Consider the following 25,197-nt stretch of genomic DNA (forward strand, 5'->3'; position numbering starts at 1 on the left):
TGAAGTATTCAGGAAAAAAGAACCACAGTTTTTGTGTGTGTATTTATTATTATTATCTGGTTTTGGGGTGACTGATTACCAGCCTTGCAGAAGTTCAAGTTTCCATATTTTCCAATGCTCTGGAATGGTTTTTAGTTTATTGTGGTAAAATACAAATAAAATTTACTATTGGTGACATGTAGCACATTCACCATGTTATGTGACCATCACTACTATCTGGTTCCAGAACATTTTCTGGAATTTTTGTTACCCAAGAATTCTTTCTTCTTTGAAGGTTAATTACTCTAGATCAAACATGTTACTGTGTCAGTCGACTCTCATTTCTGTTGGTGGTCTTTATTTCTGAAAGAGATGTATTAGTCTCCATTTATAATCATGCAATTTACCCATTCTTCTTGTATTTCTAACAGCCCTTGCTTTATATATTTCATAGCAGTGTTGGCATGTCTACAAAGTTTTGTGATCATCACTCCTTTGAGTATAACTTTGAACTTGAACTTAAAATATTTCCTTGCCTATTTTTTAAACATTACATCTTATTCTGAGTAGTTTCTTAACCCAATCTGAGAGTCTCAATCTGTTATTAGGTGAATTCAATCCATTTATGTTGACTTGAATTATGGACGTGTTTGGATGTGTTCCTGCCATCTACTTGTCTTATTCACCAAGCTCTCCTTTCTCCCCTCCCCAGCCTGTTCTCATATCAGATACACTGATTTTGTCGGTGCTGCTTTTCCCTTTACTATTTTAGCTGTTAGACATCCTGTTTCTTTTCTTCTAGCAGTTACTCTCAATGTTTTTTAACACACATATTTAAATGTTCCTTTTCCACTAACAGTTAATCACTCCTGCCCCGTTAAGTCAAGGACTCTAGCCCCACTTCACTCCCTGTTCTCTCAGTTCCTCCATCGCTGACCACTCCCACCTCCAGCTCCCATGTAGGGATCACCTAAGATAGAAGAGAGTCATTCATTCACTCAACGAGCACCTACCTCTTGCCGGCACAGTCAAGGCTCTGGGAACACGGCAATGAATGTGTCTTACAAAATTCCTACTTTCCTGGGAATAGACCGAAAAAAAAAGAAAAAGTAAACAAATAAAATGTGTTCTATATTAGTAGGTACTCAATCAGCGAAGGCCTCATTGAGGAGGTGGCCTTTGAGTATTAAGGGCCCAGCAGAAGTGAGGGACAGATCCAAGCGGATGTGAGGGGGAAGAGCATTCCGGGCAGAGGAAACAACAGGCCTGAGGTGGGTGCTTGCCTGGCAGTGGCCAAGGAGGGCCAGGAGGGCCAGGTGGCTGACACTCAGTGCGCGAGGGAAGTAAAGGGTTAGCACAGACCACAAACGCTCCTTTTGCTCCCTTCTTAGACACTTCCTCAGCTGCACCTTCCCGCTTTCTGTCTGGCTATTTCATCTGCCCATTGAGGTTTTCATTTCCCAGATCCGTAATTGATCCTTTTGTTCTGGATATAATATAATCTCATTTTTTTCTGGTTTTATCACCCTTGTTTTATAGGATTCTGTTTGCTTTATCAACTCTTTATTGAGCTTATCATCTTTCACTATATAATGTCTCCTAATATTTTTTTATCAGTTTTAGTTGTGTATTTATTTCTGTACTAGGGAGCTCCTGTTTGCTTGCTTATTCTGTTTACCATAAACTGTCCAAGCGACTGTGGGGGACAGGACAATCCATGGAGAGGGGAGTGCCAGCAGCTCCTCTTCACAGAGGTCCGGCCCCCATGCCCTCTTCCTGCTTGGGTTCCACGCTCTCTGCTGCAGCCTTGGCCACGGCCAGCTGCTGAGCCCAGGTTGGCGGAGAATGGGGAGGGTGGCAGGAAGGGCTGGGAGGAATCAAACAGCCTAGCTGCTCCAACTACCCCCTGCCAATCCCCCTGACAAATGCCCAGGCCCCCTGCCATCTGCTTCAGCCACTCGGAAGCTCAAAGCGCCCCTAACACCATCGTCCTATGTGGCAGGCTTCTCTGCACACTTGGAGCTATTGTTTCCTCCATTTCCAATTCTGCCTGCCTTTTCTCTTTCAGGGATTCCTCCACATGTTAATATACCCCTACTCTTACGGATTTACTCTTATTTCCTTTCCAAAACTGTCTTTTCTGTCATGCCATGAGATTTTAAGCTGGCAGCCCCTGGAGATCACTGGCCACACTACTTCCTCTCAAAACAATGCAATTAATTCCCACCAAAGAAACAATAAATGCATTAGAAGTTTTATTTATAAGGCTGGAACAAACAAGAATATTGGTTTTTTTTCAAGTTTAAATTAACTAATAAAATGGGAAGAACAGCACAGAAGCCACTATTTACAAGACAGAAATAACTAAAGAAAATAAGTTTTTATTCCAAAATAGGAATAATGACATATACAAAGCAATCATTTTATAAACATGGATCTAATCTTTTATACTCATGGACTTTTTTTCTTAGGGAAGAAAACATTGACATTAACTCTTTGGCATCATCTTTTACAATAATTTCTTCTTGGATTGTTATCCATTAGAGTGCTTATAAATGTCTAAGGTGGATGTATGAGAACGCTTTCTGATGATCAATTTGTGAGTATCATTAAACTTCTCCTTGGGTTATGGGCCCCTCCAGAAGCAGTGTGGGGTGGGGGGAAGACAGACCCTGGAGTCCAGAATCCAGGAGTTTGACTTGTGGTTCTGCTGTTTCCAGCCATGTGAGCTTGGGGAGCTGCACTCTCTGCATCTCGACCTTCTCATCTTTGCAATAGGAGAATCGCTGCACCCACACAGGCTGTGGAAGGATTAAGCAAGATCTAACTGTGCGACACCCAGCCCAATGCCTGGCCTGTAGGTGGCGCTCTAAAATGCTCGTTTAAAAAACATCCTGGCAGGCAAGGGTAAGTGTGGGCATCATGGAACACCCCTGCTGTATTCTCTCATCTGTCCCCCTTCCTCTCCAGTCAGGGACCAGTCATTCACAAGAGAAAACAAGCTATTTAAGGAACTGAAAACTGAGCTTCAATAAATTATAGTCAGAAGTCTAGTTCTCATTAACTATTTTATATATCACTTTGGTTGTTTTCATATTTGTTTCAAGTAAGCAATTTGGTCCTCTTTCCTTTGTAAGGCAAATTCTGTTTCTTAAGGTCAACCTCTGAAACCCTAATTACCTTCCTGAAACCCTTTTAGTTTTAAAGAAAGTTTCTTTCCACTTTTACCCTAAGAGGGAGGGCATTATCCTATACTGTTTTAAGAGAATAGTTTTTGCTCTGAAGTAAAACAATTTGTTTTACTTTATTAAAGTTGATGCCTTTGGGCTAGCTTCTAAAAGAGCAAACTTGTAAACAATTCATAACTCTTATTAAATGACTCACTCAGTTTTTTCTTATCTCCAGCCTTTACAGTTAAAATGTTCTTTTGTAATATTGCTTTGTAGCAGGTTATAGGGAAACCTACACAGCTGACTCATATCCATCGCCTGAAACACTGGCACCTCTATAAGATAAGCCAAGAATGACCCTTTAGAACTAAGAGAAAAGTCAAGTTTGTCCACGGAAGCATATGGATGCCATGACAGTAGGCAAAACTTTGTTCTTCATAAAATGGACTTCCACAAAGCCCAGGGCAACGTGGCCTGGCCCAGCACCCAGGCTTGAGTCTGTGTTCCTGTTCACCACCTACTCATCCTCTTTGCTCTCCATAAATCTCTATCCATCTCTGGGCCTTGGCTCCCTGGCACGTACCATAAGGGGGCTGCACAACAGTCAGTCTCTGGGGCCCATTCCAGTTCAAACACCCTGTGGGGTTCTAGGAATTCCTTTAGCCTCAACAGGACGAGGTTCTGAGTGCTCCACTCTTCCAGCAAACCTGCTGGTGTCTCCCTCAGATGTGTCGTCCAGTCAGGAAAAAGAGCGGTCGGTCTTCCTTTGCATTGGCGGTCTGGAATTCGTCACGCAGTCGGAACTGCCACTCATCTTCCAGCTCAAGACGGACAACCGTCTGGCGGAGTGAGTTCCGGTCCTGACAGATCACGCACAAGGTGGCACCTGCGTGGACAACGGCAGAGGCGTGTGAAGAAAACAGGTGACCTTATCCAAATGAAAGCTACTGCCTGGATTCTACTTGTAAATAATGAAATACAATGCTGCTTGGAAGGGAAGACAGATGTCCAAGTGACCTCGTTTGCTTTGGAATGCCTCATAATCTTAGCAAGATAGAGAGAGCAAACATTATTTGGCAAGTCTGGCAGGTGAGACAACATGGAGGCAGGAGAAATGTTGCCAATCAAGTGAACAGAGGAGGAGAACTGGAGGGAGAGACTGGTCGGATCACAAACCAAGCATTCAGAGCTCCAGCCTTGGTGCGAACCACCCCACCCAACCCCACCTCACAGCCTACGCCCACCTTCTTCCCCCATCCAAGCCTCCCACCCATCCAGGCCCGATGCAGCTCCCACCTCTCCCCGTCTGCCCAGTCACATGAACTCTCCCTCCTCTCGACTCCTAGTGTCCATCAATACCTCATTCACGGTTGTTCATTCATTCATTCTATTGGTCTATCTACCAACCTACCTTCCTACCTAAGTGTCCTCCCTCCCCTTCCAAGAAATGTTTCCCGAGGGCAGAGACTGTTGTGGAAACCTCCTACTATTTCCCAAGGCCTTACAGAGTGTTGCTGCTTACTAAACACCTGCTAGGGAGGGCGGCCAGAGTGAAGACCAAACAGAGAAAGTGAAGACCGGTTAGGGATCCCAGCTGGACTGGAAACAAATTTTTTTAAGTCATATACAATGAATGTTTGTCACTCTGCACCATGCTAGCATGGAAACAGCTACAGAAGGAGAAGATTAGAATAAGAGGAAGGGAGCATGTAGCACCCCAGGACAAGAGGGAAGAAATGTCTGGGGCATCTGTGTGCCGAGGTTAAGAATCTGGACTGGGGGGCCAGCCCAGTGGCGTAGTGGTAAAGTTCACGTGCTCCACTCTGGTAGCCCAGGGTTTGCAGGTTTGAATCCCAGGTACAGACCTATGCACCGCTTATCAAGCCATGCTGTGGCAGCATCCCACATACAAAATAGAGGAAGATGGGCACAGATGTTAGCTCAGAGCTAATCTTCCTCAGCAAAAAGAGAAGGATTGGCAATAGATATTAGCTCAGGGCCAATCTTCCTCACCAAAAAGCAAAAAAAAAAAAAAAAAGGACTGAAAAGGAACAAAAAAGTTGGCAATATCTGCTATTCACCTAAAAGAAAGGGGATGTGTCTCGTCTCTACCCCGAGAGCTATAGGGGAGAGAAAGCCACCCTGGGATCCCATCCCAGTCCTCTTGTACTTTCCTGCTGGTTGGGGCAGTCACGTTCCCTCTCAGTTTACCCACTGGCAAATAAGGACGAGGACCAGAAGCCACCTCCTCAGAGGGGCCAGGTGACGACAGGCATTTGAGTCAAGTCAAGGTCCAACGTAAGAGTATGGTACGTTACCTTTCAGAAAATGAAACTTTTTCAAAAAGCCAGCTCCCACAAACGAGTCACAGAGGTACAGCAGGAGGCCACTGAACAGGAAGTCTGAGCAGCTGATGTTTAAAGAGTGGGGTCTGGAACTCACATAACACACGGAAATCTGAAAAAGAAGGAATCCAAGGGAAAACATCGTTTTCCATGCAAGACTCAACAACGTTATGCTAGGGCTTTGCATCTGACAAATACTGCTCGGTCAAGCTCAAGGTTTTGGGAGCCAGAAACAATATTTAATGTTGTCTCCAAATCTATATCCTAAAAATCAATTCCAAGAGATTTATCCCAATTTGTCTATTCATTAATTCACTTGAGAATCAGAAATCTCTTGGCATCAGAACTGGGTTTGATTCCTAACTTATTACATTGAGGCAAACCACATAGCTCTCTTAGCCTTTATTTTATCAGCTGTAAAGTGGGGTGAAGACCTGAGATGAAGCAGATGAGTAGTTTCAATGCCAGGTCCTGGATTCTAGCGCATCTGTTAGGAACTTCTCGGATTTATGGATTCTGAACGTTACCTGAGAGCCCAGGTTAAGGTAGCAGTCGACTGAGAGCACGGGGTGGCCGTGGTTCTTCAGGGAGAGCGGGAAGAAGCGGTGGCTGTGGTGCTGGAGGAACTTCTCGAGCAGGAGCTGTGCAGGGGCTGCAAGGAACGTGTGCTTGCTGTCGGGGGCGCAGATGTACTGGGCTGGCACGATGGCCACAGGGTTGTCAGCCACCTGCAGGGGAAGAATGGCGTCAGCCTCTCCAGCCACCCTAAGCAGGGGAGTCCTACCCAAGGCTTCCCGGCTGCGTGGGAACCCAGGGTGAGTGCCCTGTCGCAGGGTAGTGCAGCGAGTTGAGAACACATAAATGAGTTGATGTGAGCTGAGATGATATGAGTTGAGACAATAAAATTCTCTGTTAAGAAAATTACGTTTTACCAAAGCGGGACATGTGAAAACTGACCAATGTGATCACTAAGAATTGTAGACGTTGATCATTCCATGCAGAAAATTGGCTGTCTGGCCTAGAAAAAAGCAAGAGAGCCAAGAGACCTTGGGAACTCTTCCCCAAATCCAGGGATGCAAACCTCTGGGAATGGTCAGCCTCCCCCTGAGCCCCAGATCGTATCTACGTCCCACCACCCCCACTGCCCTTCCTCTCGACTGCCTGGCTATCTGAGCCCACAGTCTCTTACTACGTGGCCAACATAGTTTCCATGCTGCAGCCAGAGAGACCGTCAACATAAATAAAACGAATCAAATCCCCTGCTGGGCACCCTTCAATGGTTTCTCGTTACTCCTACAGAAAAGTCTAGAACATTCGCATGGCTAACAAGGCCCTGTCTACTTCTCCAGCTCATCTCTGCTACTCTCCCCCACCCTTTATGCTTCTTCTACACTGACCTCCTTGCTCCTACCCCCTCGGCACCTTCGCCCAGATTCTTCCCTGTGCCTGGATAGGTGGCTCTTTCTCATCCTTAAGGTGTCTGCTTTAACGTCACTTCCTCAGGGACACTCACACAGACTCCCACCCCCACCCTCAGCAAGGTTAGGTCCTCCTGTGACACACACGTCACCCTTGTCGTGCTTATCACAACGGCACTTCACTACTTATTTGCTGAACGTCGGCCTCAGCGGCCAGGCTCTAGACTCCCGAGTGAAGGACTGGGTGCTCAGTACATACTAAATGAATCAATAAAGGAAAACAAGTTATTTCATTCAGATGAAAGACTATAAAACATTACTACCTGTCTTATATATAATCAATATACGATTAAACTTACTGGAAAAATAAGACTATGCTCACAATAGGAATAAAGATAAAATACCTAAAAGTTAAAAAATGATACTGAGGGAAATAAAAGAAAAATTAGTTTTAAAAGCACATCAGGCTCTTCGGTAGAAAGACTTAATATGGTAAAGATGGCAATTCTTCCCAAATTAAACTACAAATCTAATACGATTTCAAAAAGAAATCTCAATGGTAGGGGGCAAGAGGACTTAACTAAATGATCCCCAAGTTTTTCTGGAAGGACAGACCTCTTATTTGTGTATTTTGCTACTTTGCAAAAGAAACGAGGATGGACTTTCACTCCTAGAGAAGGCTTCACTCCCTGCTGGCGAGAAAGGGCAGGTAGGGGCTGCACTGGGTCTGAACTCAGACCTGACCCAGCTCAGGGACGGTAACCACATAAGGAGCTCGTGGACACCAGGAGGGACAGAGGCTGGAAGAGGCAGCTGGCATTAGAACTAGCTGATGTCATCAGCACAAGATTTGGGGGACACAGGAGGTGAAAAGCAGAGACTGGCTCTGGCCCACGGCTCAGAGACCTTCAGGCGGGGATAGGCCAGCCCCACACGGCTCCTGGAAGACAGAACTCTGAGGGCTTGCTGTGACTTCATGTCTAAAATTCTCCCAACCTGCCCAGCCAGCACCCACACAATCGGATCTTGTCTCTCCCCACCCAGAGGCCGGCTTGTGGACAGACAGCACAGCTATCAAGCTAGGGCATCAGTGCCGTTCAGACAGTTAGCCGGCTAGGCGCTGTCCAGGTGACACCACACCTGCCCCCAGGAGCTCTGTCCAGCAGAGAAACCAAACCAGAGAGCACCGAGTGCCGTGATGGAGACATGCACGGGAGCCATCAGGGAGAGGGCGGGCGGGCAGGAGCGCACAGGAGGGTTGGCGGTGGATATGCACTGAGCAGACTCAACTGAAAACCTTGACTACCACTAGCCAGCGGTCAAGCCCACCCCACTGACTCGAAGGTAACCATGTGGCCTCCTCGCCAGCTCCCACCCTCAGTTTTCACACCACGGCAGTGCGGGCAGCAGACCCAGTGGGCACACGCCTATCCGGCATATGGCCGCACTCACCTTGGATGTGATGTGGAAGGACCTGTGCCCGCCCACCGCGATCTGCTTCTTCATCACGCTGAAGCGGTTGAACCGGCACAGCAGGAGGCCGGCGCTGTGCACCCGCAGGTTGAAGTCCACATCGTCACACGTGAACCTGCTCAGGACCAGAGGAGGGGGCAGATGGGCCTGGAGGCAGCTCACCCACCCGGACATCTGGAGTATGCACCCCTGCACTGGGGGCTAGGAAGGTGGAGGAGGCTCGTTCCTGCCTTAACAACCTTCCTCTAGGGAGGCAGAGAAGCCAGAATGAACAAGGAAAACAGGACAAACCGTGATGTGTCTGCACCAGGAAAGGGAGGGTACACCTGAGGCTTAAACTGCAGAAGGACGGCCACTTGTTGACCATATGCTACCAGCCAGGTACCGTGTGAGGGACCTGACACACACCGTTTCATCTATTTGTTAAAAAGAAAACAACAAACCTCCCAGGGTAAAAACATTAGCCACTTTTTACAGCTGAGGAAAACAAGGCTCAGAGACGGCAAGTCACTGGGCTAAACCGCAAGCTGAAAAGTGGCAGATCCCAGATTCCCAGCAGGTCCGTCTGGCTCCAAAGTCAACACTCCTGTGTACACCATCTTGGGCTGTGTGTCCACTGCCTGGCACATAGAGATGCTCGATAAACATTAGCGATTGGGTTCTTCTTGAGATTTGAGTATTTCTGTGGCTAGATCCATCGAGAGTGACATATGGAAATTACCTGATAGTTTTCTTAAGTGCTAAAGCTCCTAAAAAGCCATGTGTTTGGAGAGGGAGCCAAAAAAGCAAGAGAAATACATAAACAGGTAGCAGAGTGTAACTCACTAAAGACAGTATCATGTGAATTGACAAAGGAAGTTGAATGATCTTATGCACATCTCCTCTCCAAAAAATTATACAACAAAAACACAAAACAATGTGAGGGCTGAAAGCATGGCCCGGCCAGTGCTAGGGGCAGGAAGCCTCTGGTTTCCTCGGGTTTGCAGGGAAAGGAGGAGCGACCACCCTCCAGGCCCAAGGCTGCCGCTCGTGGGGGCTCTGGGACCGTGGGCTGTGCCGAGGGCCGTGGAGGGGCGGGAGCTCACCGGTTCTGGTTGTACTGCACGTTCTGGGTCAGGTCCACATTCAGGACAACGAAGTCGTGCACGTGGCATCGGGAGAAGGGCTCTCGCACCTCCCGGCTCCCGGTCTTGCTGGACCACTTCCGCATGCCGATCAGGGCGTAGTGGGTGATGTTGGGGGATGCCTCAATGTGCTGCATGATGTGCTTCAAAGAGACGTTTCTTTCCGACCAGGAAAATTCCCTGCTTTAAGACGGAGAGTGACATCCTAGGTTGACAGGCAAACAACAGCAAGGCCCTCTGGACTGGCCCAGCCAGGACGCTGGCTTTCCAACTGAACCTTACATGCTGGGCGGGGCTGGTGCAGATGGAATCCATCGCAACCCAGACGCGTGCTAAGCACTTCAAATTTATTATCACTTATCCTCGCAGCAATCCTATGACATGGGCATTATCACCCCCATTTTACAGATGAGGAAAAAGTGGCTCCGAATAACTTGCCCAGTGTCACTCAACAGGGCTCGGATTTGAACAGTGCTGTGTGTCCCCAAAACCCACATTCCTTCCATCATGCCAAACCACCCTGCATTTCCGGTTTACAGATCTGAAGGTAAAATGGTGGGGCAAGAGTGAGCCTTTCCGCTGTGAATTCCTAGTGAGAGAGTGGGGAAGGAAGGAGGGAGCATGTAAACACCTCCACCCCCAACTGACGCGTCTGAGTCTGTGAAGACGGTGAGGGACACCTGATGCCACGGGAGGGCGGGCGAAGGGAGCGACTCCAGGGCAGGGAGTCGGCCGATGAGAGTTCTGTCTGCGAGGGCTCAGGCAAGTTGCTCACTTTTCTGGACCTCAGCTTTCTTTTCCCCAACTGAGGGGCTTAACCTAAGCTCTCTAAGGCCCCGGCCGCTCTGACACTCCAGGACTTCAACTTCTACTTCAGAATGAAATTCAGAAAGGCCGAATGAAAAGCTCAGTGCTCTCCCATCTCGGCCGTCAGCCAAGCTCCTGCCCTCGGAAAAGCAACACTGAGAATACTCAAAGCAAAGCAGATCCCTGTTCCCATAAGCCGTGTGCAGCTCTGTCATACAGAAAACACTTTTTTCTAGAAGAACAGTGAATAATGGTAATTGTTTCATTAGGATATCACTAACACAAAAGAGGTGAACTAACCTAACGTTGTCTCTCAAACAAACAAGCCAAAAATAACCGGAAGTCATCAGGCAGCCCCAAGTTGAAACACTCAGATGTGACACTCCCTAACGTCACACAGAAAACACAAACACAGCTAGGTGTCTGGAGTTAGGCTGGGCGGGCAGAAGGGACTGGAGGGCACCAGGAGGGGGCTTCTGGGGCGCCAGTGAGGTTCTGTTTCTTCAGACGGGAGTTGGTTACAGGGATGCGTTCAGTTTGTGAAAATTTCTGTATATGTATTACACTTTCCTTTTTGTATATATTTTATACTGAATATATATCGTGTGATTTTCTGTATATATTTAACTTCGATAAAATTTTTTAAAAATTTAAAACTCAAAGCAAAGCTTGGAACGTGCGTCTGCACGTGGGGGGCTCTGTTCGCCACCCGCCACGTCTCCTAACACACGGCATCCTGTGGTCCCCAGAGGGTGGACGGGAACTCCCCACTGAAAAGAGAGCCGCGCACGTGTCCTACTCGTCAGGTGCAGGTACCTCACCTGCTCCTCTCGCCGCCACCGTCGACGTCCACCACGTTCCACATCACGCAGGAGTCGTCGGAAATCACGATGAAAGGCCAGATGTCCTGCGGCCTGATGCCAAGCTCCTCCTGCCGGTTCCGCTCGAGCTCCAGGTTGTGGTAGGACAGTTCCTTGATCAGGAAATGGGCGGCGCCTGAAACGGGCAAAACCACCCCTGACTCAGGTCTGTCCTACAGACACCCACACAGACAAAACCCCAGTGAGAACTGGAACTGCGCGTCGAGGCCCCACACCAAGCCAGCCACTCCCGACGTCCCAATCTGCGTCCCTCATCCAATCACTACTGGCTGTTGCCTCAGGAGAGGAAATTCCAGGGGGGAAAATACTCCTCCAATTTGCACACACATTTGTCTGCTTGTTCTTGCTTTTCTAACAATTGAGAACATGAATTCAATCAATAACCAAACATCAAAGAAAAAAGAATATTCCAACAAATCAAAATAGCTTGAAAAGTCAAAAAGCTTCATGTAAAATGTTTAACACTTTCATCCCTAGAACAATGTCTCAAGTCTCCATTCACAGAGACTTCACCGAGCAGGGCATGTTGAAGACTACCTACCGACTCCAGCGCTGTTGAAGATACTCGGGAGCACCAGCATGATGTGGTTGGGCCAGTATTTCTTATAAATGGCCATTTCATACTCCTTGACGACCAGCACATGCAAATGGCTGGCACCATCCATCGCGTGGTACAGGTTAAAGAGTCCGTGTTCGTGACGGCCAGTTGTTGGAGTGAACGTTGGACTTTTTATACATTCATGACTCTGGAAAGTATAGGAATAATGAGGGAATGTGTTTGTAAATGTGGTCACAATTACTCTCCTCCCTTTGAAATGTGACTTTGCAGCAGCATCTTTTGCACCATCTCATTGATGGAGTCTATTTCCACACTCCTTGAGTCTGGCTTAGCCTTGTCGAAAATGACAGTGTGCCAGCTCTGAGCCCGGCCTCAAGAGGACTGACACATTCTGCACCCTCTCCGAACCTCCCAGGAACAAGCCTGGGCAAGTCTGCTGGAGGCAGAGAGACCACATGGAGCAGAGAGGGGTGGCCCACTGAGTGATCTGAGTACATGTTGTTCCTGTATAACTTACATCCCCCAATCACTTACCCACACAGCCTAGCTATTTATACGCTCAGGCTGTCAATCTTTTATATAAATAACTGTTTTCTTCCACTCTTTTCTCAACAATAAGTTCCTCTGGCCAAGCTAGGTCTTTTTCTCCCTCTGAATTCCTCAAAGCACCTGCCACAAAGCTGTGCAGGCAGCTGGTACTCAGTACCAGCTCTGATTGGAACTGGCTGGGAAGGAAAGTGGAGCAATGAACAAATCCTCCATCACTGCTACACTCGGACCCCAGAGAACGGGGCAGGAGACACCTTACAGAAAGGCCTCACTGGTGCTTTACAGATGTTTTCACTGCTTGATAACAGACTGCTGGGTCTGAAAGGCTAGGCTCAACTCTACGACGTGTGACCCTCCAGAGAAGGAAAAGCAGCTTCTACACAAGGTTCACAGGGACTGGGATGGTTCAAGGGCAGCAAGTTGCCTGAGGTGGTCAGGCTGCAACTGTCAAACGAAGCGCCCCACGAGGAGCAACTCTGTAAGAACGGTCACAGAGGTGATGGATTAGTAGGAAGAATCTCTTCAAAAGAGAGGAAATGCATCCTTTAGAGATAAACACTGCAATCTTTATGGGTGGAATGATACAATGTCTGGGATTTGATTCCCAATAACACGGGAATGCAAAGAGGAGAGAGGCATAGACAAGATGGGCTGTGAGTTAGTAACAGTGAAGTTGGGTAACAGGCCCTGAGGGAGTCACCATGCTATTCTTACCTCAGGCTGTTTAAAAGACCCCTAACAGAGCATGAAAGACAAGACAGTGGAAGGGAAGAACATCTAGTCAGCTCTGGTTATCTTCCAGGCACTGTGCTGGTGCCTTATACCAGTTATTCCAAATAATTCTCACAACAAGCTTTTCCAAGAGTTATTACTGCCCAAGTCTACAGATGAGGAAAGTGAGGCTTAGAGATACTGAGTGACAGGTTCCAATAACACAACTAGTAAAGGGTAGAGCAAGGCTCAAACGTGACTGGGTGGCCCATGTGCTCCCCAGCCTCCTCCAGGTTCAATCACCCCGTCAGTCTCTCCATCCTGCCCCCCATGCCCTCGACTCATCAGGTGACAACAGTCTCTAGGTCTCCAGCCCAGTGGTCACGTGCAGTCATGTTGATTTGACCCACTGGGACGCAAAGCCAGTACCTTGTCTGTGACGAGGGGCAGCCGCATGCTCTCCAGCTGGCCTCCAGGTTGGCTGAAGACGAAGTGGTGCTCCTTGGACTTGGGGATGATGAAGTGGAGCTGGATTTCCTCTCCTAGCATGGAGTAAGAGAAGGCAAAGGCGTGCAGAGTGGACTCATAGAGCTGAGGTGCGAGGGGGAAAGGACAGAGCTTGTCATCAGAGTCCAGCGTTACTTCCCAGAAGAACCCAGGCCCATCGTGGCCATGAGTACACAGAGGTTATTACCACCTCTGCCCCACAGCACGAGAAAGCCCAGGTTGACACCAGTACCAAGTATGGACACCCAGGTCTTGCTACTGGAGGCCATATCCACTCAGCTAGAATCTTCTCCCATCTTTAATTCTCCCATCTTCACCCAGTGATGCCATTCAGGTGCCAACCCCTTCTGGACTCTAGATTTGACCCAGAAGCATGCTGAGTTACCAACTAAAGCAGTCACACTACAGATCTGGGTTTTTTTTTTTTTTTTTTTTGCTAAGGAAGATTTGCCCTGAGCTAACATCCATTGCCAACCATCCTCTTTTTGCTGAGGAAGATTCGCCCTGAGCTAACATCTGTGCCAACCTTCCTCTATTTTTTGGTATGTGGGTTGCCACCACAGCACGGCCGCTGCGGAGTGGTGTAGGTCTGCGCCTGGGAACTGAACCCAGCCCACCAAAGCAGAGCACACCGAACTTAACCACTAGGCCACGGGGCTGGCCCCTAGATTTCATTTTTAATTCTAAGTGTATTTTTCCATCACAGGCTTATGTGTAACAGTGTATTAAAACAATAACTGTAATTCCGTACACTTGTACACTTCGATCACACTTACTATGTCCAGGCCCTCTTCCATCCCCTTTGCATTGTAATTAACAATCCTATTAAGCAGGTACTGTCACCATCCCCATTTTATGGATGCAAAAACAGACATTCAGAGGTCATGGGCTCAATCTCATCCTGAAGACTAGCCTCACCCCTAGTCACTTTGTCTAAAGAGCCATGGACTCCAGCCTCCCTCACTCCTGCATCTGCATCCACGCTGCTTTTGGTGTGACCTCCCCCGATCTGCATCCACACCGTTCTCGGTGTGACCTCCCCCCATCTGTGCCCACACTGCTCTCGGTGTGACCTCCCCCTTCTGTGCCCATGCTGCTCTCTGGTGTGACCTCCCCACTCTGCACCCACACTGCTCGCTGGTGTGACCTCCCCCACCTGTGCCCATGCTGCTCTCCGGTGTGACCTCCCAGCCAGCTTTTCCCAGCCATGTTTATGCCTCCTTCAGACCTCAGCTCAGCATCCACAGAACAGCCTTCCCTAACCCCTCACCCTTCCAGCCGACAGCTCCTCCTGCAGACTCGCAGCTAGTCTGGCTAAGCCTGCCCGGGAATCACCAAAGACTGGAGAGGGCGGACGCAGGCCAGGACATACTGGCTTTAAAATCCTACTCTTTCTCTACTGGAACCACAAAGCCCCTTGGGAGCAGAGATGAGAGATATAGATTTTGACCTGGGGAAGGAACAAAGAGGGATGCAACTGAGGAAATTTCATAAAAAAATATCCGGGAGACTTGGGCCAGGCCCCATGGCGTAGCAGTTAAGTTCCACACACTCTGCTTCAGTGGCCCGGGTTCATGGGTTCAGATCCCAGGCACAGACCTACACCATTTGTCAGCCATGCTGTGGTGGTGACCCACATACAAAATAGAGGAAGATCAGCAACAGATGTTAACTCAAGGTGAATCTTTCAAAAAAAAGAAAAAGATGTCCAGGAGCCTTGAGAGATGAGGGAAGAGAGCGGAATGAGCAGAGGCATGGGGCACGGGAATGCCAGCGGGAGCTAGTGTTCACCCCTTAGCGCGCCTCACTTGGCTTCGCTGCAAGTCGCCTTCAGCTGTGACCCCCGACCCAAGCACCCCTGAACATAGACCGGGTGCGATGGTCCAGAACGCAGGATCGCTCTCCTCCCTCTCGCATGCTCTGTTCTTCTATTAATTCACTGTTGACGCTTACTGAAGTGACTAGTGACTAAAACCCTCGAGTCTCTTCAGTTATTTAAATTTCAAAATCAAAACGTTTTCACTTATATTTTTCTCCGCCTTGAAAGAAAAACTTCACCTCCAAGGGAAAAAAGTGTTAGAAGAGTTTGTCTGGAGCAAATGGGATTATCGATTATTTTTAATCCTTTAAGAAATTGCTCATATGTATTTTCTAATTTTGTCTACAGTAAAATTGCCTACTGAAAAAAAAATTAGTACTAAAAGAAAACAGGTGCTGCTTCATTGGCAGCTAAGCTCAAGGCCAGACAGACTTGGGAAAATTAAAGCCACGGTTTGCTGCTCCCTCTGCAAAAGGGACGGAGAGAGCAAGCCAGGGCTCTTGCCGCCTCGGGCCCTTCTGGAAGCAGCCAAGGGCATGAGCCAGCCTGCATGCCTGTCTGCGGTGCAGGCGTCTGACTGGCTCCCACCAGCTCCAGCTGCTCCCTCCTCCCCGCTCCCTTGCTTGGGTCTGAAATGAAAAGAAACACTCAGTATAAAATCCTACCCTCTATCTGTTTCTAAATAATCAGCCTCACAGGCCCTCTGTAAACCTCCACGTGGCTATGAAGAGACTATCCAAAATGCCGCTTTAGCCACCTCAGGCCCCTCCTTCGAGTTCTTGCTGAAAAAGCCCACATTTGTCCCCATGGCATCGAGGCCTGTTGTGGTCTGGTCTCTGCCTCACCTTTCCAGCTCCCTCTGCTGGGACTACCGACCCCTTGCACTTTACGCTCCAGCAAGAGCCAACTAAAATCACTTCTAATTCCCCCAGAGACCCCATGTCTCCCCTCCTTTGCACATGCTGTTCCCTCTCCTTCTATCTGCCTTGGCCCCCTGGCAAACTCCTATTGATTCTCCAAAATCTTCTCTTCTGCTTCCTGCCCATGATAGATCTTCATTTATAAAATGGGGATAATGCTGCTGCCTTGTGGAGTTTTAGTGAGAATCACATAAGAAACTAGACAGGACACTTTCCTAACCAGTGTACCCTGTGGCTTGAACACAGACCCCTTCAGGTGACCAGCCAGAGCCTGGGACAGCCAGAGCCCTGGGTCAGTAGCTTATCCATTTACCAGCCTCCAAGGCAAATGTCATCTTCTATCATGTAATAAAATTGGGAAATACTGAGACTTAAGAAGGGCCTAGCACACTGCCTGGCACATAGTGGGTGCTCAGTAAGTACAGTCTTGAGCGCTCGGACAACCTTATTCATCTCTGTGTCTGTGTCTGGTACATAATGAGCACTCAGTACACGCCTGCTGCACTGAGCTAACTTTGTGTGTGTGTGTGTGTGTGTGTGTGTGTGTGTGTGTGTGTGTGTGTGTGTGTGTAGATCAGCCCTGTGCTAACATCTGCCAATCCTCCTCTTTTTTTGCCGAGGAAGACTGGCCCTGGGCTAACATCTGCCCATCTTCCTCCACTTTATATGGGACGCCGCCACAGCATGGCTTGCCAAGCAGTGTGTCGGTGCGAGCCCGGGATCCGAACCGGCGAACCCTGGGCCGCCGCAGTGGAGCACGCGCACTTAACCGCTTGCGCCACCGGGCCGGCCCCATGAGCTAACTTTTGAAATTGCTAGGATGTAAAGTAAGACATCGAAAGTCAGTTAACTTCGCCACTAATTTATGTGTAACACCAGGAGAATCACTCTTCTGTAGTGTCAGCACTAATTTCACAGATTATTGAAGGAAACCGAGGATGCAAGTAGACCAGGAAGCAAGGGCTTCCAGAACTTTCCATCTCCCTCTCCAAATGACAACACAGAACATGAAAATAACGGCGTTAGCCAAGGTGAAACACGTGGCAGAGAGCTGCCTGAAGTGCCCCTTGAGACGTGGGCCCCAGTGTCCTACCTGGTAGCGGGGGTGGAAGCCCATGTACTGGTGGCACTGCTCACAGTGGTGGTACGTGTTATACGCCGCATACTTGGACAGCCTCATCCGCGCTGTGTGACGCCGCACATAGAGGTCCTCCGGCTTCCGGGACATCCCTCTGTCTGCACGAAATCCCCAGCATTAAGGAGCAGCAGGAGGCAGAACAAATATCCTCTCCCCTGTCTACTCAAACTGAAACGCTATCCTAGGTGGTTGACTAGGACGGCCTCTTGTCTGTCTGGGCCCTGAGGGGACTCAGCTGGTCAGAAACGACAGTCTCAGCGGGATAAACAGACTGTTCACCTGGTGTCTCATTCGTGGGCCTACAAATGTTTTATAAACACGTATTCAAGGACTTGCCATGTGACAATGTAAATCGATTGCCAACTTAATATGCAAATACTGTAAGCAGATGAGTTGCCCCCATTTTTTCAAATGACTTAGCAGGATTAAGATTTGAACACTTGGGGCTGGCCAGGTGGCATAGCGGTAAAGTTCACGCGTTCCACTTCAGTGGCCCGGGCTTCACCGGTTCGGATCCTGAATGCAGACCTACTCACTGCTTACCAAGCCATGGTGAGGTGGCACCCCACATAGAAGAACTAGAAGGATCAACAACTAGGATATACAACTACATACTGGGGCTTTGGAGAGAAAAGAAAAAGAAGAAGATTGGCAACAGATGTTAGCACAGGGCCAATCTTCCTTAAAAAAAACAAAGCTTTGAACACTTGACCTTCATTAGAGACTGGTCTGTGTGAAGGACCCTGCAGTGAAGGTGATCTATTCTGAGAGCAATGAAGATAAAATTATTGGTTTGAAATGGATTCTGGTGAGTATTTTCCTCTCACATTGTATTCACCAAACTTTCCTAGTCAGTGTTTACAATCACACCGGCCACTAACACTCAATGTTTGCTGATGGTGACCCTGAAACCCTGCAGGGTCATAATACTATGAAAGTCAGTGGTCCTTGAAGAAGGAGAAAACAAGAGCCTGAGGACAGGGAGGGAAACATGTGTATTTCGTTACAATTCAAATTGATAAATAAACATACATGTGTTTTATTCTCTATTAACCAGAACCTTCAGAATATTCTGACCACGACAAACCACCAAGAGTGTCCCCATCGTCATCAGCACCTCTTGAGCAGCCAGTCTTCCTCATGGGTTCTGTAAAGAGCCCTTCCTTGTCCACTGAGGTGGCCACCTCAGTTCTCTAGGAGGCACTGCCGGTTAACTCACCACCACCAGATAATTCAGCTCATCACTAACAAAATTCAGCTCATCCCTTTAGGAGGCTATTCCCATGCACTCTGGAAGAAGGCGAAGCAAGAGATTTAAAATCTGACCTTCACTCTTTATGCTCTGATGGTGTGAACAAATCAGACTAGCATCCTCATACTTGGGGTCGTGAATAATGTAGTCAAAAGGCAACTTCTTGAACAGCTCCAGGTCTGGCCAGGGGTCACTGAGCTGGACGTAATGCCAATCTGATTCTTCTCTGAAGTCTACAAGATTGGTAGAAACACAGATATGTGACAAAATAGGAGTGAGAATGATTTATTTGAAATGTGCACAAGGATGAAGCTTGGAGTGGAATTGTTACCGAGTCTATGGGTTTCTGCAGGAACTCCACTGTATCTCAAAGGCTCCTGGCACATATCCCATCTTCAGGATTGTTCTAATGAGGCAAGACAGATCTATCTCTATCCAGAGGAACAGCCTTATGCTTCCTATAGAATGGGTTTGTTTCTCTGACTCTTGCACTACAACTCTTCCCAACATCCTGACCTCTGTGCTTCTCTCCAACACCATCCCCCAAATATACCACACTGGCTCCCACCACCAGTGGAACCTAACGTAGGTGTCTTTCTTGCTCCTATATGTAAATGCTACCCAGCTGATATGGCCTGCCTCCTATACTGCACCTCTAGAAGGTCTCTTCTAAGGCTCAGGCCCATTGGTTCCTCCCCTCTGAATGCCAACACCACTCATGGCCCACAACACATTTTTACATTTGCCATGTATCACCTTACGTTATAATTGGTGTAGTGTATGGCGCTCGCTAAATGCTTGCTGGCCAAAAAGTAAAAAAAAATCTAGCTGTTCCAATTCAAATTATGTAACATGTCGATTTTATATATATGTATGATATTGAGATATATATCATTGTATCTGTATCTACCTATCCTACTATATTGTATACATGGGCAGAGTACATGTCCATAAGAAGGAGAAGAAAGGATAGAAGAGGGAGAGACACCCAAGGCAGTAAGAGAGCATTGGAGAAAATGGGCTTTGAAGTTTAAGAAACTGCGTTCAAATCCTGCCTTGATCTTTGGTACAGATCTTCTTTACTTATAATGGGCTTACGCCCTGATAAAGCCATCGTAAGTCGAAAGTCATAAGACAAAGATGCATTTAATACACCTAACCTACCGAAAATCATAGCTTAGCCCAGCCTACCTTAAACGTGCTGATGACACTTACATTAGCCTACAGTTGGGCAAAATCATCAAACACAAAGCCTATTTTATAATAAACTGTTGACTATCTCGTGTAATTTACTGAATATTGTACTGAAAGTGTAAAACAGAATGGTTGTCTGGGTGCAGAATGGTTGTAACTGATTGGTTTTTCACACTTGTGAATCACGGCCAATGCCCAGCATCATGAGAGGATCATACAGCATAGCACTAGCTCAGGAATAGATCACAATTCAAAATTTGAAGTACGGTTTCTAATGAATGCATATCACTTTCGCACCATCGTAAATTGAAAAATCACAGGTTGAACCATCGTAATTCGGGGACCATCTGTGTATCCAAGAAAGTGAGGAGACAAAAACTCAATAGGCCTGTTGCTTTGCATCTGAACTATAGTCCAAACTGTGGGGAAACCGTGGGAAACTCAGAGCTGGCATGAAGAGCCTCTTTCCTTTCTCCTTAAACGAAAGACCAACGGCTAGATGGGCTTTCTTGTTCCAAACCTTCTCCAAGTCGAAATTCAAACACAATCAAGAGCATCTAAAGAAGTGCTGTATCTGCAAATAGCAGGATTTCTCTCTTATCTAAGGCTGAATAATATTCCGTTGTATGTATACACCACATTTTCTTTATCCGTTCATCTGCCGATGGACATTAATCCATCAATGGACAACAATTGGTTGTTTGCATATCTTGGCTATCGTGAATAATGCTGCAGTGAACATGGGAACTATGTGAGGAGATGGATATGTTAATTAGCTTGATTGTGGTGGTGATTTCACAACAGATACGTATTTCACATCATCAAGTTGTACATCTTAAATATATACAATAAAAATGAATAAAAAGAAGCGCTGCTAGAAGCCAGTACAGCTGACTGGTGCCCTTTCTCTACAACACAGAAAGGACTCTTTAAACGAATTTTCATTCCCAAAGCAACAGACCAAGTTTATGAGCCACTGGAGGGGCCTATGAAGAGGAAATGGAGGAAGAGCTTTACAATTAGCATTAATCAGCTGCTCTAAGAGACTCTTACCTTAATCAGGTAAATTCTGTTCCGTGAATAAGGGGAAAAGGCTGTTTCCCACATATCACAAACTTACTTCCATTATGCCCCAGGATACTGACCTATGCGCTCAGTCACCGGAGTGGGGAACCTCCCTTGATGGAGAACTCCACTTTCTGGAGGCAGTGATCAAATCTAGTTTAGTTCTAGCTCTGCCACCTCCCAGCAGGGCTCCTGAGCACGTTATTTCCCAGGAAAATGGAGCACTATCTCACGGTGTTGTGTAGAAAACTGAATGTGGTAATTTCTGTCAAGTATCGAGCACAGGCCTGACATGTGAAAGTTACTCAGTAAACAGCAGTTATTTTTAGGACAGTAATTTTATCCCCACAAAGGCCTCCAGGCACTGTTCTGATATTGAGCAAAATGACTACAAGGGAAAGATAAGTGCACTCTACACAGCCCTTGGGATGAGTCTGATCTTCCATCTGAGAATTCCATCAGAAAGTAGAAGACACAATTAAAGTCACTTGAGAAACTGATTAATGAGGCTTCTAAACCCAAGTATCACCAATGGATAACTCACTGATATTGATCTCTTCTTCATCGTAAACATCCACTTCTGTCAGCCGAATGAGCATTCTGGACAAAATACTGAGGAACTGCAGGTAGGCGCCTGTCTTCCCGATCTGTAAGGACATCAAAATCAGAGCCAGCAGTCAGTGCACCCTGTCTCCGTATAGGTGCTGGCCGGAGCCCGACGAGCCTCACGGCATCTATCTCTTCTAAAGATGTCACCTAATTAAAATGAGAGCCCGGTGGGTGCAAAGACATTCGAGGGGAAACGTAGCCCAAAGAAGCATGGCAGGGCTGGCCCCGTGGCTTAGCAGTTGAGTGTGTGCGCTCCGCTGCTGGCGGCCCGGGTTCGGATCCCAGGTGCGTACTGACGCACCGCTTCTCCGGCCGTGCTGGGGCTGCGTCCCACATACAGCAACTAGAAGGATGTGCAGCTATGACATACAACTATCTACTGGGGCTTTGGTGGGAAAAGAATAAATAAATAAAATTATAAAAAAAAAAAGGAGCACGGCAGGCGGGCAGACGGACTCCCACGAGCAGCGGACTTGCCAGCTTATAAATCTCCAGTTTTAACTGGCCACATTTTTTAAGCTGTTGGAAATAGGACTTTATCACAAGCTGAAGAAAGTTTGCTTCAAAAAAACGACTGCTAATATAAAACATAATGTCTTAAGAGAGTCTTGCATACTTGCAAATCACTGTTCTTGTATTAACCAATACGTCTATAGTAAAGTAACAAAATTCATTGTGCAAGACGTAAAAAGTCATCATCTCCTTTCTCTCCACCTAAGCCCAGGAAAAGAAATAAAACGATTTTCTCTTCTTCCTTCTTGCATCATAGAGACCCCTGCTCCTCATCCTGCACCAGGCTAGCATACTACTGGTCGTAGCTCATTTAGGTCACAATTGGTTAAATGAGCCCCCGGGAGCTAACCTAGAACCCTCCCCTCCCACCTGTTACTCTAGGAATGTGCTTTCCAAGTTCTTAGCTCAATACCTGGTTCACAATAAGTATTCAACAAATGCTGATGAACAGAAATAACTAACTTTAAAAAAGAAAATATGAAATACAACTGGGGAAGCTTCAGAGAAAATATTTGCAATACATATAATAGACAAGGGATTAAAATCCATAATCTCTAAAGAGCTCCTTTTACAAAGTAACAGGAAGAAGTCAAATGGCCTAAAGGAAAAACAAGAGAAACAAACCAGAAAATCACTGTAAAAGAAGTACCAATGACCAATGAATAAATAAATAAATAAGACTATAGTTAACCTTACTAAAAGAACCATAATATACTATTTTTCCTCTATCAAATAGGCAAACGTCTTCAAGATTGATAACATCCAGTAATGTGAGGGTATGGAGAAACTGGGATTCCCTCTTTTAAATTACAAAAGGTAATATATACTCATTTAAAAGCTCAAGAAATACAAATTGACAAGGAAGAAGAATGTTCACAAATCCCATTCCCTCCCCAGTAACTAGTGGCAATCCTGTCAGGGATTTTTTTAGATATTTTCACACACACAGACACATACACATCACTATGTGTGTCTTTTTTTCCTAAGTGATATTATGCTATGTATATAATATTCTGCAATTCAATTTTTTAACACAAGTATCTTGGAGAAATTTCAGTGTTAGTATAGAGATCTATCTCACAATTTCTATGGCTGAATTTTGTGATACAGTTGTGCCCAAATTTATTCAACCAACCTTGACCAATGGAATTTAAGTTGTTTACAGTTTGTTTTTTTACTATTATAGACAATACTAAAATAAGCATTCTTATTCATATTTTGTGGGTTTCTATTTCTTGGGATAGATTCCTGGAAAGGAAATGAACATGCTGAGTCAGAAGGCAGCATGTCTTGAATTGTGACAGTGATGGAATTGAGAAGATGTTGACAATAACATTTATCACGTGCTTTCTATGTGTCAGGCTATATTCTAGGTGCCCTGCAATTAATCTCTCCTTTAATAATCCCATTTCTATGACATCGGTACTATTATTTTCCTTAGTCTCAGATGAGGACACTGAGGCTGGAACCTGCCCAGGGCATCTGGTGACTTGGTTTGAGTCAGAATTTGACCCCTGGCAGTCCAGGCCAGGGCCCACCTCCCACCTCTGCACTGTTCTGGCAAAGCCCCTCCCAAGACCCGACACCAACTTACAGTCTTGCTCACATGCTCACGACACTTGACATTCACGCCTTGCAGACGTCTGCCATTTTGACAGGTGAAATGGTCTTTCGTTGTCAGGGAAACACAATGAGCTGGGGGAGAGCTGGGATGGGGAAACAGCCTCCTGCCTCCCCATTATGTGTCACCAAATGTTCCAGTGCAAACCGGGGGTTGTTTCTAACCATTAGAGTGTGAGCAAACCACGCAGACTGGCCACGAGGACCAAATGAAATAACGTGGGAAATGCAGAATTGTAGCCTGAAGGAGTGGGAAGCACCCACAGACAAGCTCTCCACCCTCACAACACGCAAAGGAGGAAACTCAAGTCGGAGGACAGAAGTCACCCAGCCGTGGGCAGCAGGCGGTTCTCGACCTCCATCCACCCACCCACTGTAGGGCCATCAGAGAATCCACCGTGGGAATAGCAAGACGTGAATAAGGGGATGCTGTCAGCCCCAAACCTGACCTCTGGGCATAAACACAAGAACCCCACAGAGTCCAGGCCCCAACAGGGCAGCACCCACCTGAGGGGGCCCGCTGAGCAGCAGCCTGCGCGGGTGGAAGCTGTCCACACGGCCCTCGGCACGGTTGCCGTAGTCCATGTGGCTGGGCCGGGGCACCGTCCACTGCCGGTAGTACAGCGACTGCTCTGTGGATGTCATTGTCTTGCTGAGCAGAGGGCGAAAGGAGCTGGCCCACATGACTGAGTGGGAGGGCAGGAGCGAGGCAGCCTTGGGCAGGCCGCTGCTGTCGGTGGACGTGACCATGTCATACACCAGCTTGGGCAGGAAGACAATGGGCGGCTGCTGGCAGGCCTTCGTCATGGAGCACTGGGGGGCCTGCAGGACGAGCGTGCTGGCGGCGGGCACCGTGCACGAGGAGGACGAGCCCGAGGAGGAGAGCTGGGAGGACAACGAGGTGACAGACACCTGGATGCTCCTCTGGCTGGTCTTGAGGCTGCAGTCAGGCTGGGGGGCCAGCCCGGGGCTGTGCCTGCTGATGGCCGAGGGTGGACCCCGATTCGCTCGGAGCCTCTGTCTCTCACCAGGGGCCCTGCTCTCCTCTGAAGGGCCACAGGGCTGCGGCGATCTGGCCCGCTCCCCCTGCGAGGGGCCTCCAGGCTGCGCGGAGGACTCGCCACAGAGCGCTGAGCCTGGGGAGAGAGGAACTGTCAGTCACGCCCAGGAATGACCAGCTGCAAAACCTGCCGGCCGCTCCTGTTGCTGCAGCACAGACGACCTTTCCTTGAAAATTCCTGGGAATTCTCATTAACAATGTTCTACCTCTGGTTAAATATCAACTCTTTGGTCCTCTAACAAAGCCAAGATAGGCTGCGGGGAGAGAGCCAGCACCACCCACATGGGATGACATCATCCCTCACCCATCCCAACATCCTGCACAGGGAAGCCCTCAAAGGCCTCTGCTTTGCAACCCCTGCCCTAGTCTGTTCCAGCTACAAACCCCTCACCTTCAGGGCTCAACTTACACTCCGGGGTAGGGGGGGAGCTTCAAGTTTAAACTGGCAGCAAAACTCACAGGACACAACAGGCTTTAATCTCAT

The 25,197-nt window shown here is 47.6% G+C and overlaps 1 protein-coding gene across 14 annotated transcripts in view; it reads right to left on the bottom strand.

Annotated features, from left to right (window-relative positions):
- Positions 1 to 2,340: 2,340 nt before the first annotated feature.
- Positions 2,341 to 25,197, bottom strand: part of GREB1 (growth regulating estrogen receptor binding 1) — a 142,745-nt gene continuing 119,888 nt past the window's right edge. For 13 of the 14 annotated variants that reach the window (XM_087437132.1, XM_087437134.1, XM_087437137.1 and 10 more), the window contains 12 exons: positions 24,161 to 24,789; positions 21,456 to 21,558; positions 18,727 to 18,885; positions 17,356 to 17,498; positions 13,446 to 13,607; positions 11,739 to 11,943; positions 11,138 to 11,312; positions 9,471 to 9,692; positions 8,365 to 8,500; positions 6,022 to 6,222; positions 5,468 to 5,606; positions 2,341 to 4,035 (listed from right to left, as the gene is read on the bottom strand). In XM_087437132.1, coding sequence (XP_087293258.1) covers positions 3,872 to 4,035; positions 5,468 to 5,606; positions 6,022 to 6,222; positions 8,365 to 8,500; positions 9,471 to 9,692; positions 11,138 to 11,312; positions 11,739 to 11,943; positions 13,446 to 13,607; positions 17,356 to 17,498; positions 18,727 to 18,885; positions 21,456 to 21,558; positions 24,161 to 24,789 — 2,438 coding nt within the window. In that variant the 3' untranslated portion in view covers positions 2,341 to 3,871. The remainder of the gene's footprint in view (positions 4,036 to 5,467; positions 5,607 to 6,021; positions 6,223 to 8,364; positions 8,501 to 9,470; positions 9,693 to 11,137; positions 11,313 to 11,738; positions 11,944 to 13,445; positions 13,608 to 17,355; positions 17,499 to 18,726; positions 18,886 to 21,455; positions 21,559 to 24,160; positions 24,790 to 25,197) is intronic. The other variant, XM_004436480.3, reaches the window with a different exon arrangement.

The sequence above is a fragment of the Ceratotherium simum genome, chromosome 11 (genome assembly GCF_057802395.1).
Source record: "Ceratotherium simum simum isolate JZ-2026a chromosome 11, ASM5780239v1, whole genome shotgun sequence".
NCBI classification, from domain to species: domain Eukaryota; kingdom Metazoa; phylum Chordata; class Mammalia; order Perissodactyla; family Rhinocerotidae; genus Ceratotherium; species Ceratotherium simum.